The sequence below is a fragment of the Plodia interpunctella genome, chromosome 24 (genome assembly GCF_027563975.2).
Source record: "Plodia interpunctella isolate USDA-ARS_2022_Savannah chromosome 24, ilPloInte3.2, whole genome shotgun sequence".
NCBI classification, from domain to species: Eukaryota; Metazoa; Arthropoda; class Insecta; order Lepidoptera; family Pyralidae; genus Plodia; species Plodia interpunctella.
In genome coordinates this window covers 556,971-576,265 of record NC_071317.1, presented here as the reverse complement: position 1 = coordinate 576,265, position 19,295 = coordinate 556,971, and the positions used below count along the sequence as shown (strand labels likewise).

Here is a 19,295-nt window from a genome sequence, read left to right as displayed (position 1 = left end):
GGTACACTATACTATAAACAATCAAGTACTATTGAAATAAAATATCTGTCTGATCCAAAAGATGGAAAATGGAGTCGTTTTCAATTTCTGAATTTATGAATTAGAGTGTAAGTTTCCTCACGATGTTTTCCTTCACCGGTAGCAAGTAGTAGTCTATGAAAACTTGAGTCAGATTGGTATACAAAGAAACGTACGTGACACGAGTAGGATTGGATATCGTAGGATAGAAGTCTTAACCATGGAACCACCACCGCTTAATGAAATATCTAATTTAAAAAAACCTTTCGCAGGTCAAACGAACCAAGTGGTAGAACTGAACGTGACAGGCGGAGCCCTAGGGCTGAACAAGATGTCGAAGCGCGAGGAGGCGCCGTACGCGGCGGAAGACGCGCAGGTCGTCGGCCTGAACTTCCACCAGAGCAAGGAGGTGCTCATCGTGGAGAACGGACAGGCAGCGAGCAATGGAGACGTGAGCAATGTATGAATCATTTTTGTTATACAAGTTTGTAATGACGCGCAATATTTGCTGCAATGATGCAAGATTAAGTCTGCAATAACGCGGGATTAACTCTGCAATATCGTGGGACTTTGCAATGTCACGGGACTGTCTGCAATAACGCGGGATTAACTCTACAATGTCGTGGAACTCTGCAATGTCGCGGGATTAAGTCTGCAATAACGCGGGATTAAGTTTGCAATGTCGCGGGACTAAGTCTGCAATAACGCGGGATTAACTCTGCAATGTCGTGGGACTCTGAAATGTCGCGGGACTAAATCTGCAATAACTGCGAGTCTGAGCGACAGTAGCTAAATAGCGGAACAAAATATTAGTTACATTCCAACTCCCGTAAATATATAAGAATTTTACTGCAATTTTCACAATCTGGAGATAACAATAATATTTAATGAAATGATATGTTCTCTTCACAGCTTCCCGGAAAAGTAACAGAAGCTGTGACAACAGAATGCAATGACTGTACTTCGAATTGTTTCAATGTAAGTTGTTCATTATCTACGTGTGTCTATTATGCTGCTTTTAAATCATTAATTTGTCACGCTTGTATAATAGTCAATACAATATAATACAATATCACTATAAAAAATATATAAAAATCAATAAATAAGTATATTAGGACAAATCACACAGATTGAGCTAGCCCCAAAGTAAGTTCGAGACTTGTGTTATGGGATACTAACTCAACGATACTATATTTTATAACAAATACATATATAGATAAACATCCAAGACCCGGGCCAATCAGAAAAAGATCATTTTCCGTCTTGACCCGACCGGGGATCGAACCCGGGACCTCTCGGTTCAGTGGCAAGAACTTTACCACTGCGTCACTGATATCGTCAAGTATATTTGTCGAATTCCCAATTGATTATAGCTTTTCTAAAAATACTATATAATTAAAATTTAACTTTAAAAAGTGTTCGACTTTGACAAATACAAATTCTACATGAAAAAGCCAGATTTTCTCTAAATATTTACCTACACGTTTTCACGTTGCAGCTAACATCCCGCGGCAAAATCAAGGCTCTAATCCAGAAGAACTTCCTCCGAATGTGGCGCAACATCGGCGTGATGCTCTTCATCTTCGTGCTGCCGGTCATGCAAGTCATCCTGTTCTGTCTGGCCATCGGTCGCGACCCTAGCGGACTTAAACTGGTATGCATTCATAATATTAATCAATTTTTCTTTCCTTTTTATACTTGCGATGTAACTATGTATTGTAAATATGTCTATTCGGATGGAATTTTGCAACTCGATTTTGAAGCAGACACCCTCAATGGTTCACCCAGGAACAGGCTCCAGATGTGGGAACTACTCAAACGGTTTACTGCACGGATATTATTTTCTTGAGTGAAATACTGCTAATTTATATCAATGCGGCACATGATTTTGATGATGTACACTGTGTCCGATTATTTTATTGATTTTATCTATAATTTAAACTATTTGTTATGTCTTTTGAACCTCAAAATCTACTGTTTCTTAATTGCACATTATTTATTAGCCATAAAAAATACATATTAACTTAGAAAATAAATTAATTAAAAATAGCTTCTATATTTGTAAATACGTACGAAAAGTTGTTAAACAAATTTTGTGGAAATATCTTGCTGAAAGTAGCCTCGGGTCAATGACCAGTTCTCCAACTATATACCAAAAATCACCGCAATCCAATACTCCGTTTTGACATGAAAGAGAGACAAACAAACACACTTTCACATTTATAATATTTGTATGTCGTGGTCGTGGGACAATATATTTTTTTATAAAAACTTAGTAGAATTCATTTTTAATTATGAAGTTCAAAAATAAATTGATTGTACACCACAAGGGCATTGATTTTTCTTTATTTTAACACGAAACCGCTACGATTTGCGTTTTTCTCAAATTAACATAAAAATTAGCCTCATTTGCAATAAATTAGTTCATATTTTAACAGACAATTAAAATATTTTGTTTTTTTTTTAATTAATATAAAAAGCGGCCTTATTCAAAACAGACAATTAAAATAGTATTGTTAATGCTGCAATCTATATATATAAAACTCTTGTGTTACTGACTGACTGACAGACAACGCACAGCCGAAACTACTGGTGGTAGAAAGCTGAAATTTCGTGTGTAGGTTCCTAGGACAGTGTAGGGAAGCACTAAGAAGGGATTTCCTGAAATTGCCACGGGTAACGGATTTTTACTGACATACGAAGTTGTGGGCAAAAGTTAGTATTTTATATAATGCTGTAATACTTATTTAAGCTAATAAATTCAAAAATTTTCGACCAGTAGTGTCGAAATTGTATGTTAGCCATTACTACTAGACAAGACTAGACAAGAAGAATACAAAAGTACCTCTTCATCATTTCTACTTCTTTCGTATCGAAACCTAAAATGTAAAGTGCAATCCTTCTTCTCTCTTCAACTCTGCTAAATCTATGAGGACGTAATAGTATGAAGCGTTTGTTTAATTAAGAATTTGTAGAATTAATTTTGAAATAAATAAAAACAATATATTCGAAGGCCGTGGTAAACGACGACGTGCACGTAATAGACGGCTACTGTCCGTTCAACTCGTCGTGCTCAATGAAGAACCTCTCGTGCCGGTACCTGGAGCAGCTGACGGAGCACACGGTGAAGGAGTACTACGCCGACCTGTCGGCCGCGCTCAGCGCCGTGCGCGAGGGCGAGGCCTGGGGCGCTCTGTACTTCAACGAGAATTACACGGACTCGCTCGTTGCTAGGCTCGCCTTGGGTAAGTTTATATTATACTAATATCTGTATTTAGCTTGGTCCGCCTTCGCACGGGCGCACTACCGCGTCTGTCTGCCTGTTCGCGATAAGCACAAAAACTACTGCACGGATTTTCAAGCGGTTAGAGCGCACCAATAGATAGTGTGATTCCTGAGGTAGGTTTAGGTGTATAATTTATGTTTTTTTTACCCGAGCGAAGCCGGGACGAGCTAGCTAGTTATGTATAAATCTTCGAGAATAAATTGTCTAAATTACAGTAAAAACTGCATTAAAATATGTTGCGTGGTTGAAAAGAAGAATGGTTAGAAACAGACAAAAGCGAAGAGCTAATAGTATGGGAATGGGAAACCGCGAGGACGAGAGAGATTTCGTCCTCGCGGTTTCCCGTTTGAATTCGGGACTGTAACGCCGCTAAGTTTAGGTCAGTGTGAAAAATAAATTTTAATTCGGCCTGACGCTAATCGACCTTAGTGCCTATCAGCTGCCCAGGCTAGATATCCTTTAGTAGCCTCGTACGACGACCGGGACAGGATCATACATTCAGGCGGAACCACACGACTTGCAAAAATCTCTATTGAAATAAAAAAAGCTCGTTAAATATTCTAATCGGACAAAAAATTGTATCGTTGAGGAATAAATATAATAATTCTAATTATAATACTGGCCTACACCTGTACTGTGTTTTGTTATTCGACTTTTTATTGCTCGTTCAATAAATAATAAATTTTAAAATCAATTTACATAAATTAATTATAATTATTATGTTGCCGTGGCCCGTCCTTTGAGGCTTGCATGGGGCATGGGTTCAACATGTAGCCTTGTTAGACGTGTGATCTAAGATATATAACTTTAAATATAGGGACAAATCACATAACTTGAGATAGCCCCAAAGTAAATTAGAGATTTGTGTTGTCATAATAATACAGTAGTCAAATGTTGTTGTGATTGCAAAGTTTTGGATTGGACACAACACAATGGATTTAAAATACTTAAATAATAATAATACCTAATGAAATTAATAATTATTTCAGCTTTCTAAAAACCTATATAAAATAATTACTATTATAAATATATCTAAGACTGCGGTTAGTGAAACGCATTCGAAAGAATGAATATTGCCAAAGGAATACGCTTTTTTAAATAATTATTCTAAATCTATTTCATTCTGATTGTCTGTAAAATACGACTTTTCATATACGTTTTGTCAAATCAAATCATTTATTGAGAAACTAGACCTTCACAGGCACTTTTTCACATCAAATTTTATATTAAATAGTAATTTCTCACATGCTACAAACTACTGGCATTTCGGAACGACCACTGCTGAGAAGAAATGCCGAAAGGGCTTAACTTACAATTATTTTTTTCTAATAGTATAACAGAGTATATAATTTACATAGTCAAAAAGTATATCAAAACATGTTATGATTGTGATCAGAGTGCTGATGGTATGCTGAACAGATATCATTTTGCTTCAAACATGTCATTACCCACACATGTACAGAATATAGTGGTATTATTGATAATGTTTCAGAAAAATTAACGTTTCTTTCTTATCTATGAATATCTATTTGTGTATCTGTGAATATCAATTTTATCACGAACACTTCGTTCCCAGCGGACACAGCGGATGACGAAACGATCGCCACATCAGAAGTGGAGGTGTGGCTCGACATGTCCAACCAACAGATTGGACTCATGTTGAACAGGGACATTCAATTCTCATACAGGGACTTTGCTAAGGTTAGTCTTCTTGTTAACACTAGTTGCGGCTTCGCACGCGTGGAATTCCCACGGGAACTTTTGTTTTTCTAGGATGAATTCTCCGTATGTGCTTCAAACTACATGTACTGTGGAGCGTAACTATTGTGCCTAAGGTGTGGAACAAATATTGTCCATAAATATATTATGACAAATCACACAGATTGAGCTAGCCCCAAAGTAAGTTCTAGACTTGTGTTATGGGATACTAACTCAACGATACTGTATTTTATAACATATACATATATAGATAAACATCCCAGACCCGGGCCAATCAGAAAAAGACCATTTTCCATCATGACCCGACCGGGGAACGAATGAACTAACATATCTAAGAACCACCGCATAAAACGTTGCTATCAAACAAAAAAAACCGCATCCAAATCGGTTCACCCGTTGATGAGGTACGGTGCCACGTACACAGACATACAGACACACTTAGCGGTCAAACTTATAACACCCCTCTTTTTGCGTTGGAGGTTAAAAAAAGAATAGTTATAACATTATGACCGATAACTAGCGTGCAAGTTAATTTCGAATTTGTATGGCCCTATGTGTATTATATCAGTACTATCTTGTTCTATAAACTTCCGCCAGGACCTGCTGGACACGTGCAACTACAACCCCAAACTGGGCGACATCCCGATCGACTTCAAGGACCCCATCTACGGGAACAAGAATCCCTCCTTTACCGACTTTGTCGCGCCCGGCGTTATTCTCACGTAAGTAGACCTTACTACTATTGCAATGTGGAAGCGTAACTCATTACGATAGAAACGCTATAAGTACTTCCATAAGAGCGCGGTCACATTGCTCAGTTGTGCCTCGTTGTTTTGACATCTGTTGACTGATGAAATTTTATGGAGATTTGACGCACGTCAATGTCAAAGTCTATGGAAACAATGGAACACAATGGTGCGGCACAACGCAAGGTAATAATACCTTGTACTGACTTATAGATAAAGCTGTTAGCATCTGCCTAGTGTACCTTTAGAGATTGTATATTTATTTATATAGTTAATTAACAGTGTAAATATGAAACTTATAAATAAATTAGGTACCTACTAGGTATTTTTGACATATTTATTTAACCTAAAACAGTAGTAGGTACACAACAAAAGTAGGTGTGTACCTACATGTGTATGTTACATCTTTTTATATTTCTAGTTAGTGTAAATTAATTAATGTTTCATATGTTATGGCAGCACGCTCTTCATACACTTATTTTTGCATAACCAGAGTCGCTATAAAATGTCGGCAAAGGCTTTTAAAGAATATTTTTTTTAATATGACATGTATACTTATGTACTCATGTTTTTTGCAAATATATTTTTCTTTGTTTATAACAAAGAACAAATAAATATTGCCATAATTAACTTAGGATAAGGGAAAAAATATGTCATGCCAGAAGGGCTTACCATTATAGTTTCTAACATTTAAAAAAAAAACCTATAACAAAGTACATAATGTATTCATATTTGCCAACTAAGTGTACAATAATATACAGCGAACAGCACAAGTTGCTCCGCATGAATTTCTATCGCGTGGTAACAGCGAATTTGCAATGATTTTGGTATGTACATAGTCTAATAGTACCTATAACAAAGTACATAAACAGCGAACCCAGGTTACCCCGCATGAGCGTCTATGGCGTGGTAGGCGCCCCTATAGTTTGCACATAAATAAAATACATATTATCATTTACACACTTAAATTAACAATTTTGTTTACGTACATAGTCAGAAAAACGAAATGTATAATGTGAAATACCCACCGCAGCATCGTGTTCTTCCTGGCGGTGGCGCTGACGTCGTCGGCGCTGATCGTGGAGCGCATGGAGGGGCTGCTGGACCGGTCGTGGGTGGCGGGCGTGGCGCCCGGCGAGATCCTGTTCTCGCACGTCGTCACGCAGTTCGTGGTCATGTGCGGCCAGACCGCGCTCGTGCTCGTCTTCATGATCAGCGTCTTCGGCGTCAAGAACAACGGGAACATCGTGTTCGTCATCATGCTCACTCTGCTGCAAGGTAATTGTTTGTGCTCGTGTGTGGCCAGACTGACTTGCTTGTCATAATCTGCGTCAATAATAATAGGAACGTCGTGTTCGTTATCATGCTCACTTTGATGCAAGGTAATTCTTTTCTTTCTATAAATATTAAACGCTTTTCTTTTCTTTATCTTTTAAATCTTTTCTTTCTATTACTTCTTACTTATCGAGTGTTTTACTAACTTGTGTCAGGTTTTACTCAAGTCGACTAATGGTATCTGACATAATCGTAAACTACCGCCATCTAGTGACAATTAGCCGCATACACACAAGTATGTAACATATCGAACATAGAACGTAAAATTCGTATTTAGCAAGTGTTAAATAGAACTAACTGTCCAATAACTTCAAGCAGCTTATCAAGCATTTAGTTTATGTCAGATTAAAATATTATATTTTATCATAAAGTGGTGAAACGGGTTCTTACAGTATTTAAAGTATAATATGCGGAATTAAATAGCAAAAAATTTGACAATACAGGTTAGAGGCCACTGCCTTGTGGCTCCATTTTTAGCTATTTATTACTATTCGTCACAGTCACAATAATTTCATTTATCATGTATTTTTTTCTAACAATATTAGTAGATATACTAGTACGATAGTATTGAATTTTAATAATATGTGACACCAAACTTATTAGCGACACCAATTTAAACGAAATGTCTTTGTGAAATAAAATCATTACGTACTTTTTTTTTATTCGAAATACAATATTTGACTAATGGAAGCGAATTAAATCATGAGTAAAGTAAATTATATAGCGAAGGAAGTTTTCGTTTACAATAACTTATGAAATACACGCCACACGTCGCGCATATTATTTGTGTAATATAATAATTTATATTTTATATGTATGTTAGTCTGTACGGTATTTATAAAATGGGTCATTGGCATTTTCAGTTTTTATACTGTACTTATGTTATCACTTTATAATAAATAATTGATTACAATTTCTCCCCAGGTCTGTGTGGAATGTGCTTTGGCTTCGTGATCTCCGCCGCGTGCGAACTGGAGCGGAACGCGATCCAGCTCGCTCTTGGCTCCTTCTACCCCACGCTGCTGCTGAGCGGGGTCATCTGGCCCATCGAAGGCATGCCCTGGATCCTCAGATACGTCTCTCTCTGTCTCCCTCTAACGCTAGCGACCACATCACTCCGATCTATTCTCACTCGAGGATGGCCGTTGACCGATCCTGACGTGTATATGGGCTTCATATCAACGTTAGCGTGGATCGCCCTATTTTTAGTCGTTACGCTAACCATTTTGAAGTTCAAAAGAAATTGATCACATATATCTTGCGAGGTTGTATTATCTAGTGTTTTTAATAAGAACAGTGATGAATGGGGAGCAGTAATAGAGATATAAATGAGGGTAAATATTGGAAATGTGTGATGTGTTAGACACAATACATGAGATGTTTCATTGTTCTTTCCGCATTATTTAACCTTGGCATTGATGGCAATGAAAATAATACTTCTTTTTTTAATAGTCACATGTTTTTTTTTTTTTTAGTTTTAACATTGAGAAAGTTTTCAATGTGACATGCCTCGATGAATGTTAAGAGTTGAAAGATGAATTTTTCAAGCATATCATACGTTGCTCAAACCGCTAAGAACAAATCGATTATTATTAGTTCTTTAACTAAATGAATCTGTAGGAATATTTGCACCGACATAAAAACCAACTGAAAAAGTTTTGTTCGAACAAATGTTTTGTCATGTTAAAACTAAATTCTGGTTTAGCATCAAAATTGAAAATTGATTTTGAGAAAAATAAACTTTCTTCAGTAAAAAAAAATGCAAAAAAATACGTTTCGCTATGAATATTGCTATGGATTCGAAATGACTGCTAGCCGAAGTGTAAATATAGCTATATTTATATTAAGTAGTACATATGTACTTAGAGGGGATGTTAGCAACAATGGTCGCGCATGGGTATCCCGTAGATTTAGGGTAGGGGTTTTTTAATATTAACGATGTAAGGGTTATAATAACATTTAAATTGTATTCACACAAAAATGTGCTAAATTATTATTTTTTAAATATATAAATCTGACATAAAGACGTCATTATAACAACTCTTCCCTTCATGTCACTGTCAAAACAATTTTAAAGATTTTTCGTGAAAATTAATTTGTTTTATCAAAATCACTTGGCAACATCATTTTAATTAAAAAAACGTTAATTGTAATCAATATCGCAAAAGTTTATAGGTCTATATATAATTTTGTAATAATTTTGAATTAGTAGGTATGCAAAATTACATTACCTTACTTTGTGCGTTAAATTGTTTCCTTTCAAATGCTTGATTAATGGAGTTAAAACCTTTCTGGGATAAGTCCGCCTTTGTACGCGTCTCTTTTTTTATTTTACTGCTTTTCTCTGTATGTATTTTCTTCGTGAAATAAAAACTTCACAAAGGAACAAAATTATTTTAAAAAAATATTGACCATTAAAACAGTAATTGTGTTAAAATGAGTGTTGTTATAACCTTGCATCCAGTAGAAGAACATATGAGACCTGATTTGAGTTACCATAGAATAGGATGGTGCCATACGATGGTGATTTAAAATCATTCATGGAAATATTTAACTTTTTTCTACACCACTTAGAGGGAAAATCTATCTTTGTACGATTCCATTAATAAAATAAATATTTATAAGTTTTTTTTTTACTTGTGTACATCAAAAGTTTATATAATGATCATGAAATACATTACAGGAACATATATATTTCCCTCTAAGACATATGCTTGGTCTGAATAACGTAATTCAAAATGCATTCTGGCATATAGAGGCTTATCCGGTATATTATAGGACAATTATAGGCGGATAATAAAACGCACATTTTTTTATCATTTTTCTTATATTCCTATAATGAACCGGCTATAACCGCTTTTTCAAACAGTGGCTCCATCTATTCGATTCGATGATTACTTAGTTTCGGTATGTAAATGTACGAATTAGATTTACGGTCATTTGCGGTGTATTTATAAAATTTGTAATGGCGGACATTGCTTGCGACCTAGTAACTACATATAAAAATACAGTGAAGTTCTCTTGTTTCATTTGTTAGAGGCTAATATTACAATTAGAAAAATAAAATAATGCTTAACTTCAGAATGGCTGGACTTTATTAATTTGCCAAAAAATGGGTTAAAAAAAAACATTCTTCTTTTAAAGACTACATAATTTGATTGTCAAATATAAAGAATGAAAACACAGTTGCTAGGTTGAAAGGCTTAAATCCAAAACTTCGTACGTAAAAAGTTTGTGTATTAAATAATTTTTGAAACGGTGCGAGTACGAATTTTGGAAACCACCCGCAATATATTAAGACTTCCGCGGGTGTATTGATTTTATTTTATTTATTGACTTTGAACAAATTGTTATTGTAATATAGTCTATGATTTTGTATCTGTATGTTAATTATATAAATTGAATGTTATTGGTTTTTTTTTATATTTCAACGTATTTATAAGTGTTGGCGCGAACGATTGTCCGAGCGTCCCTAGCGATGTAAAAAAACAAATTTTCGAAAAAACTATTTCGGTTTGACGTTTTTCTGACAGCTGTCAAATTAAGTCCCAAAATCGACCGCTAGAGGCGCTAGTAGCAATTCAACCGTCAAAGTATGCCCGTGGAAGCGTTAGTTTTAGCCTTGTACAGTAAGTTAATGAATAGTAAGGTTTTAGACTAAGTGAGTACCGCGGCGCCGCTCGGTCTAACGACACAAGAGTTAAGTCCTTTGGATTTGCATGTGTCCGACTGTGATTATTTTTGCTAACACTGACATTTTTGTAATGACAATTATACAATAATACTGTACCAAATAATTTGTGGTTTTCTTTTATTTTTCACTCGTTATTAACAAGCTGGATGTCAAAACTTCACGCCATTGATTCTGTGTATCATTTTATATCATCTCCGCATGATCCTGGTTTTTTACGGGGCTGTGACGCCGCGAAGCCCGGGTTCAGCGTAGAAAAACAACCTTAAAATGTTGAAGATTAGGCTGAGATTTGCTAGTAGATAAATTAACAAAAAATAAAAATTTAAATCTTTATTTTAAATTAACATTGAAATAACATCACAAGATCGTGTTGATGGTTAACATAACTTCCGTATGAAATGTAAACAGGGCTAAACAGAAATATACTTTGAGGATTTCTAAAACGTCATATACTGTCGTTCCGCCATATTGATTGATACTATGATACAATATTCAAATTAGAAAGTGGCCCCATTGCTCCGTCGCTTTCCGTTGCGTTGAAATTATATGGAGTTTCGAAGTAGATACGTCGACGAATGTCAATGTCAAAATCTATGTAAAATAACAGAGCACAATGGAGCGGCAAAGCGCTGCATTTACGCAACGGTGCACGACGGAGCAATGGTGCCGGGCCCTTATCTTCCAAACAGTACACGGACCTCATTTTCGCGACTTCCCAGTTGCATTCAAGGCTGTGACGCCTGAAGCCCAGGGTGCACGGATATTTTATCATGTGTATATTATAAAGTACGACAATCGTATAAAAACCAACATTTACAAAGAGCGCACAGAGTGCACACTAGCGCCAGCATAATATTTTTATCAATTTCTTTTAAATAAAAGCAAATTTTAAAAATCTAGCTTGTACAAATTATGCTACACTATATAAAGAACTTAATTAAAAAGTAATATCGTTTTCTATTGTACAATATGTATTCACAATATACTAGACTGACATTAGTGACCACTGTTCCCATTTAGTAGACTGTGGCAACTGTGTCCAATATAAAACTATAATATTTTTTAAAGCAGTACTTTATCTAGGGAAACATAATTAGTCCGAGACAGATATTTAAAATTTGCTTCCGTTTAAAATACATAGGGCATATTACGCAAAGCTTAGCGCAGATGGCGATGGACTGGTACAACTAAGGTACACAAACATTGCCAATGGAGCCAAAAAGCGCCAATTTTCAATATTGTCGCAGATTTACGACCCTAAGAATACCTTCTACGCAATCGTGGTGCGAGTTTAAAAGGAAAAAGGAGGGATTTAGTGGATTTTCCTGAAAATAATAACACTGTTTTAGGTTATGTTCTGCATTATTTGGTCAACTGTGGTCATAAACTGATATAAACTTGATTTTGACTGAAAATCCTACCTATATGAAGTCCATATTTTAATAACTCTTCACTCTTCAAGTTTTCCGAGGTTCTTTTCGACCGTTTACTGGCTCGAAAATTTTACAGCACGAGGCGTATCCCATAGTTTTCGAAGTTTTTTTTATCTTATGGAAAACGATTTTTCCTAATATTTCGGCACCCGAATATGCTACATTGTTGCACATTGTCACAAACGGGTGCTTACATAATGAAAGGATTAATAAAGTACTCTAAAATAAACGTTTTAATCGACATAGCAAAGGCGGCAAAGCTTTTGTGTACCTAACATACAGTGCTGTACTCTGGCGGGATAAATGTGCGTGATAAAAATATGACGCTAGTGCTCGGTACACTCTTAAAAAACAATTGAACTCATTCCAAGCAAGTACTATATTACCCCAGTTCTTTTTACGTCGACATACATGACTAAGTATATTAAATCACTAACGTAACTAAAATTAAAGCTAATATTATTTATTTGCAAGAATTTCACTTAAAATCTTCTTTTTCTTCTGTCCCTTGTTGAATGTGTGTTTCTGAAAAGATAAACAGCATATTAAATTTATTTAATATATATAAAAGTATTTATAAGTTATTTTAAGTTAGATAGTTTTTAATGTGAATTAATATAATTTTGTGATTTTTATTGTTAACTAGCCGCGTTCCGGGGAATCCCGTTCGCTCCCGTAGCAATTTCGAGATAAAAATTACCCTATGTGTTAGTCCAGGTTATATTCTACCGGTGTACCAAATTTCATAACAATCGGTCCAGTACATTTTGCGTGAAAGAGTAACAAATATACATACATCCTCACAAACTTTCGCATTTATAATATTAGTAGGTTTCTATTTTGTGATTGGAGAATAAAATTTGGAATAATTTTGCAAGCTTGGAAATATACCTTTCTCTTTTCAGCGGTCATTCCAACGAATTCCTTCCTAGCTTTCTTCTCATTCTGTGGTTGGTTCCAACGCTTCGTCTTCTTGTCTGGAGGTCCATCGCCGCCGTCCTGACACAAACACTTGGTTTAGTTTCAAGCAATTTCGTAAAATCTATACATAATAGTCGCACCTAGCAAAATATTTACACTGAAAGCAATTTCAATAATTATTTAAAACACCCGACTTTAAAAATTAATTTCGCAACGACTTTTGAACGGCCGAACAGATTTTCGATGAAACATGGCTAAGAACACTCGGGATAAAATTAACTATGACACAAAAAAAAAATCTAAACTGTGTTCATCCGTTTGGGAGCTACGATACGATGACACAGACAGACACGTTAAACTTGTAACAGTTTTGGCATGAGTATTATGAGGATTCGAACCTGGGACATTTCGATCACAGAATGTGTTGAAAAAAACCATACCTGTCCCTTTCTCTTATTCATAATCCTTCTGTATGCTCCCTCCTCCTTATTTCCTCTGAAGTTCCCTTGACCTTGTCCTTGAAACTTCCTTTGAAATTTGCCTCCTTGTTTTATTCCAACTTGGCCGTCGTTTCTTCTCACGAAATCTTAAAAGATAATGATTTATATAACAAATAAAGTCTTGTCTTTTTCCGTTACGGGGCAGACAGAGCCGAGAGGTGCCAATCTCGAAGGCCATCTGATTTTTTATTTATTTTGTAACGTTATTTATGAAAAAAAGACTGGAAAGGATTCCTACCTTGGTTATGTCCCCCCTGGTTATGTCCTTTCGGTCCCGGGTTCGAACCCGGCTTGGTCTGCACGCAGCGCTTCACTCTCAGTATCCTGTTCTTGATCGTCAGGTCTGCGTCCTTCATGTTCAGGGCTAGCTCCACGCCGTCTTTTGATGCGAAGTTTATGTAGCCGAAACCTTGAGTGTTAAAGGAATATATTGAAAGGTAATGTATATTTATATATATAACACTTCCGTTACTGAGTGACTGACTGACTGACAACGTACAGCCGAAACTACTAGGCGTAGGAAGCTGAAATTTAACAATGATTCCCTGGATATGGAATGATGAGTACTAAGAGAGGTTTATTGGAAATTCTACCCCGAAGGGGGTGAAAGGGGTGAAAAATTTTTATATGCAAGTTCTACACCGTTGAAATTAGTGACTTGAAATTTGAATTTTAGCTGTTTACAACATATTAAGGAACACGTGTTTTCAAGTTTTTCTGAAAGTTAACCCTCAACCCCCTTCAAAAGGGGAGTGAAATATTGAATCGGACTTAATATAATTTTCAAGATAAAGAGCTGAAAATTGGTAAACATACTCTTAATCATTTTTCTTAAGGAATGACCCGAGGTTTTCCAATGAAATTGACGCGGGCGAAGCCGCAGACAAAAGCTAGTATATTAATAAAGCTGCTTTTGTTTCGGACTTCATACACGGGTAAAAAATCATCACAGAAATTAGGGAAATTCGGAAAATCCTTATTAGGCTACATCGATCGATCAATCGAAAATACAATCGTGCTTCGCTTGCACCCTTGTCTGTACATGGCAAAACATACTAAATATAAGCGGTGAGTGATGTCCGTGGGCGTAGCCACGGTTGGGCAGGGTGGGGCAAGTGCCCCACCAATTCCAATGTACGGAAGATTTCGTGGTGTAGGTAGATGAGAAATGAGAATGTGTTTTGGATAATTTGAATTATACATATTTAAATAATACAACACGATAATTAACACTTCAATAATGTAACACTTCAATTGATAAGTTTTTATATTCTATTATAATTCCAGGTTCTATTCTACATGTGTACCAAATTTCATAACTATCCGTCCAGTAGATTTTGCGTGAAAGAGTAACAAACGTACACATATACGTACATCCTCACAAACTTTCGCATAATTATATTATTAGTGGGATAATGTGCTAATTTATCGAAGCCAATTGTACGGATTGGTGTGTACAATGTAGTTTGGTAGATAAAGATAAAGTCTTGAAATGGTAATTAAATAAGTGTCTATTGTATAAGACAAATAAACATAAAACTAGACAAAACACAACTAATTTAACTATGGGTTTAAAATCTAGTAAAAATAATGGTAAAGTTAAGATAAATGCAAACTGTGAAAATAAATTATAAAATATAAGTAAAACCATGGCGCGGCGTCAATATTCTGACGGCGTATTTGCGCGGTGTCAGTGTACGTAAACCGTACACCAATAGAAATGTTTCTCGTGGATTCCAACTGACGGATACAGGAAAAGAGGAAGGCCTAGGACGGGATGGTCGGACGACATCAAAAAGTTCGACAAAGAATGGCAAGAAAACAAAAAGGATAGGAATGCGTGGATTAAGTTAGGGGAGGCTTTTGCCCAGCAGTGGGACTCACACAGCTAAGAAAAAAAAAGAAATAGAAATGTCACCTTTCCCGGCATTAGTTTTCTTATCCCTAATGATCCTGACCGAGTGGATCTCCCCGCAAGCCGCGAACTTGTCCCGCAGGCGCTCGTCCTCGAGCGCGAAGGGCAGGTTGCCCACGAACACTGCGCACGCGCGATCGTGCGTCGCGCCTGCGCTGTCGCTGCGGGTCACTCTTAAATGGTGATCGTTTAGCACTGTGTTGTTTTCTGCCAGGGCCTGCGCAGGAATAAATTGTCGTAGGCGTAGGTCGTGAGGTTCCCGCTATTATGGTTGAGCTATGCGATGGCTGACCCATGCGTCAACTCGTGAACGTACTGGTCATGTCGTTACTCATATATTTTTTGTGTATTAATTATGTTTCACATCTATATATATATATATATATATATATATATATTTATCGTGTGCGTTACTCCAGCTAGAAAATATCTCCTACAGAAATCTAAATAGAACCTACAATTAGTGCCTAATCAGCTATGTATGTGCCCGGCATAAAACATTTGTGCCTGTCGTAGTTTAATTTTTTAAACTTTCGTAGTCATTCGAATTTGGTCGGATAACCAGCCGTTATACAATTCTTAATTTGACTTAGGATTAAGTTAATTTTACGTCAGACAGGCAATCTGATGTTAACCGTTTACATAATGCTATTAACTATGTGAGAACTATCTATTTCATATAAAAATTGACGTGAAAATATGCCAGCTCTTAAGGTCTAATTTCTGAATAAATGATTTGAATTTGAAAAAGACAGAGATACAGTGTCTCCCTTTCTTTGTTATTCTCGCGGCAAATTCTATTTCAAATTTTTAATTTGACTTAGGATGAAGTAAATTTTACGTCAGGCAAGCAATCTGATGTTAACTGTTTACATAAGCTATTAATATTTGCAATTGAACTTTTAATCTAATTGGGAGCACAACGGAGCGGCACGACGCAACGTAGCCATGGAGCCTGGCTTTTACCTGTTCGACGGAAGATTCTTCTTTGAACTTGACATACACATTGACAGTTGACCGTTCTGGATGCAGCTCGTTCTTGATCAACGCCAACTTGGGGGTGAAGCGGGGGTCCTTTATTGGTACTGTGCGGATTCTGGAGAGGAAAATATCATACACAAGTGAATACAAGAATTATTACACTGATAGAGCACTAGTTCCATAACACAAAGGGTAAAACGGGACCCTATTACTGGGACTCCACTGTCAGTCTGTCACCAGGTGTCATTATAACACAAAAAATCAAAATAAAATAAATATTAGAGGACCCTGAGTTAATAAATTAAAAAGCAAATTGTACTCAACATTTAGAGTAAACAAAAACCAAATGAAAATCTTATTACATGCATTGTTATATAGTATAGCAGGCAAACAAGCATGCAGTTTACCTGATGGTAAGCAAGCACATGCACACCAGCCACCCGATACGGGTCACTGGTGCGTTGCCGACTTTCTATTCTGTTCTATTTACCTCACAGTCTCAATAGTGCCATATTTGCTGAAGATCTTCTTGATTTCCTTCTTGCATTTCTTGGTGAACGGCACATTGCCTACAAATAGAGTTCTCCTGACTTCGTCCTCACTTGCTTCTGGTGTTTCCACTTTCTCCGGCTGAAATGTTATAAAACATAACTAGTTGTTTGCCACAAACTTAGCCTTCGAGAACACAATAAATTTTGGTAAGTTTTTACAAAATTGTGAATATATCAAAAACGACTTAACCAATTTTGATAATTTCAATTGACAGATCCTAAATTTAACCTTTTAAATTTCATCAAAATCAGACCAAGATCCGAAAGTTATCGCGTTACAAACATACATACACACATAAATATTTTTGCCCCAAGTAGAATGGTCAATTAAAACAGAAAGATTTCTGACATATTAAAGTGAATATTTTAATATAGCATACTATGTACATTTAATGTCTCACAACTACGGATGCCGACGACCGTGCGAATTAGGAAAGTGGACACTGGGCTCCGACGCTCAACGGCTGACGGAGAACCGGGATAATGCTCAGATGAGAAAGAGAGAAACTATTATGTCACATTTAAGGTATAAGCATGCCAAATGTAATGGTGCAAAGTTAGAATTAATATATAAGATTTCTTATGCAATTTTAAAACAAAGGTGGCTCATGTGATTTCTCTGCTTAAGTGCACAATATAATGATAAAAAATTGTTTGTAAATAAACCTGGCAAAAACACTTGCATATCATTAACTGGCACTTGAGCATAGGTAAATCTGTGATGATGACAAATGCCAATGACAATAGCTTTCAAATTTGTTCCTGGTATCAGTAGCAATAGAACTTACAAGAAGAAAGGTAAAAAACATGTTTAGAGGTATGTCAGCAGTCCTGCGGACTCCCCACACGGTAAGGGCCCAGACAAGAAGCCTAACTACAGGAATAATGACTACCCTGAAGGAAGTATGTTCCTAGTGTCCTGTGGAACACTAAAAGGAGAAGTTTATGTAAAAAAAAAATGGGTAATCACCTTTTTAGGGGCTGCTTCTTCTTCTTCATCAGAACTATCCTGTGCTGGGCCAGTGTCAAGTATTTCCTTATTAGCCTCATCATTTTCAGACTCTATTTCGTTATCTGATTCATGTTCAGAGTCTGTGTCTTGTTCGGTTATTGCATTGGGATTCACTTGCATCTTCTGTTTTAATTTTTTTGAATTCTCTTTCTGTGATACATTTTCTTCTGCTGATTCGAGATTTTTGTTCTGTTTCTTATTTTTCTTTTTCTTTTTTTTATTCACTTCTACTGTGGTGTCAACTGTGTTGCCAGATCCATTTTCAGTTTCAGTATTTTCACTGTGCTTTCGTTTCTTATTTTTCTTTTTTGGTGATTCCGATTCTGCCTCTTCTATATTTTGTTGAATTTGAACTGATAATTTCTTTTTACTTTTCTTAGGGCTTACATTTGTCTCTAGATTTTCAGATATATTTTCAGTGCCCGCTGTGACCTTACTATTTTTCTTCTTAGGCGTTTCATTATTTTGAGTATCATCTACACGATCACTAACAGAACTTTTGTTTTTCTTCTTTTTAGGTGTTGCACCTTCAACACTGTCTGAATTATCACCAGACATGTCTAATGATATATTCTTTTTATTTTTAGGTGATATTGGACTTCCTTTCGAATTGTCTAATAATTCCTCTTGCAAATGCTTTTTCACTTTGTCAGCTTTAGGACTACTGGGGCTATCGTTACCTTCATTTTCTGAAGCCACATCTAAATCTGGATTTTCGAAAATTCTTTTGGGCGACTTCTTGACAATAGCTTTCTTCTTTTGCAGTGTCGGAGAGAGAAATATAGACCTATCCTCAACGAACTCACTCTTCGGAGTCACATTTGGTGAAGGTTGGTGTTTCATAGGAGTTAGGGCTCTGCGGACAAGTTTAGGTCGATTTGGAGTTACGTTACCCGATATTAGAGCAGCCACACTGCCTACAACATAATCCATTTCAAAACAATTGCTAAAATCCTTTACTTGTAATAAAATACACGGTCGACACATAAATACCACATGGTATTTGACAATGAATGACAGTTCAGTAATTGTTTTGTTTGGTTTTGAAGTTTTTACTTGGATTGCCCGCTCGTGTAAGCAAATTGCCAGCAAACAAATGCTATTCAACTAAACACTGATCTAATTAGTTATCAGTATACTTTAATGAAGATCAATGAATAGAGAAGAATGATAGAAGAATTTAG

The 19,295-nt window shown here is 36.2% G+C and overlaps 2 protein-coding genes across 5 annotated transcripts in view; one reads left to right on the top strand and one right to left on the bottom strand.

Annotated features, from left to right (window-relative positions):
* The window catches only part of snu (snustorr), a 97,983-nt gene extending 87,082 nt beyond the window's left edge, over positions 1-10,901 (top strand). For all 3 annotated transcript variants that reach the window (XM_053763521.2, XM_053763523.1, XM_053763522.2), the window contains 8 exons: positions 291-478; positions 931-996; positions 1,517-1,672; positions 3,032-3,263; positions 4,881-5,005; positions 5,621-5,745; positions 6,803-7,047; positions 8,029-10,901. In XM_053763521.2, coding sequence (XP_053619496.1) covers positions 291-478; positions 931-996; positions 1,517-1,672; positions 3,032-3,263; positions 4,881-5,005; positions 5,621-5,745; positions 6,803-7,047; positions 8,029-8,351 — 1,460 coding nt within the window. In that variant the 3' untranslated portion in view covers positions 8,352-10,901. The remainder of the gene's footprint in view (positions 1-290; positions 479-930; positions 997-1,516; positions 1,673-3,031; positions 3,264-4,880; positions 5,006-5,620; positions 5,746-6,802; positions 7,048-8,028) is intronic.
* Positions 10,902-11,113: 212 nt separating this feature from the next.
* LOC128680404 (uncharacterized protein) lies at positions 11,114-19,136 on the bottom strand. Of its 2 annotated transcripts, XM_053763524.2 has the most exons (8): positions 18,070-19,124; positions 17,039-17,178; positions 16,534-16,663; positions 15,571-15,784; positions 13,891-14,061; positions 13,593-13,738; positions 13,123-13,230; positions 11,114-12,756 (listed from the first exon to the last, which is right to left on the bottom strand). In XM_053763524.2, the coding sequence occupies exons 1-8, from the start codon at positions 19,096-19,098 to the stop codon at positions 12,691-12,693; spliced, it is 2,004 nt and encodes a 667-aa protein (XP_053619499.1). In that variant the 5' UTR covers positions 19,099-19,124; the 3' UTR covers positions 11,114-12,690. The 2 variants fall into 2 exon arrangements, with proteins under 2 accessions (XP_053619499.1, XP_064292869.1); XM_064436799.1 differs by lacking the exon at positions 13,593-13,738 and having other exon boundaries at positions 18,070-19,136.
* Positions 19,137-19,295: the final 159 nt, after the last annotated feature.

Bases quoted from the DNA above. Each gene is read 5' to 3' on its own strand.
- LOC128680404 (XM_053763524.2), bottom strand. From the start codon at position 19,098: ATGTGTCGACCGTGTATTTTATTACAAGTAAAGGATTTTAGCAATTGT. The intron at 17,179-18,069 runs GTGATTACCCAT...ATAACATTTCAG, and splicing joins AAGAAGCAGCCCCTAAAAAG to CCGGAGAAAGTGGAAACACC. The intron at 13,231-13,592 runs GTATGGTTTTTT...TGTTTGTGTCAG, and splicing joins TGAATAAGAGAAAGGGACAG to GACGGCGGCGATGGACCTCC.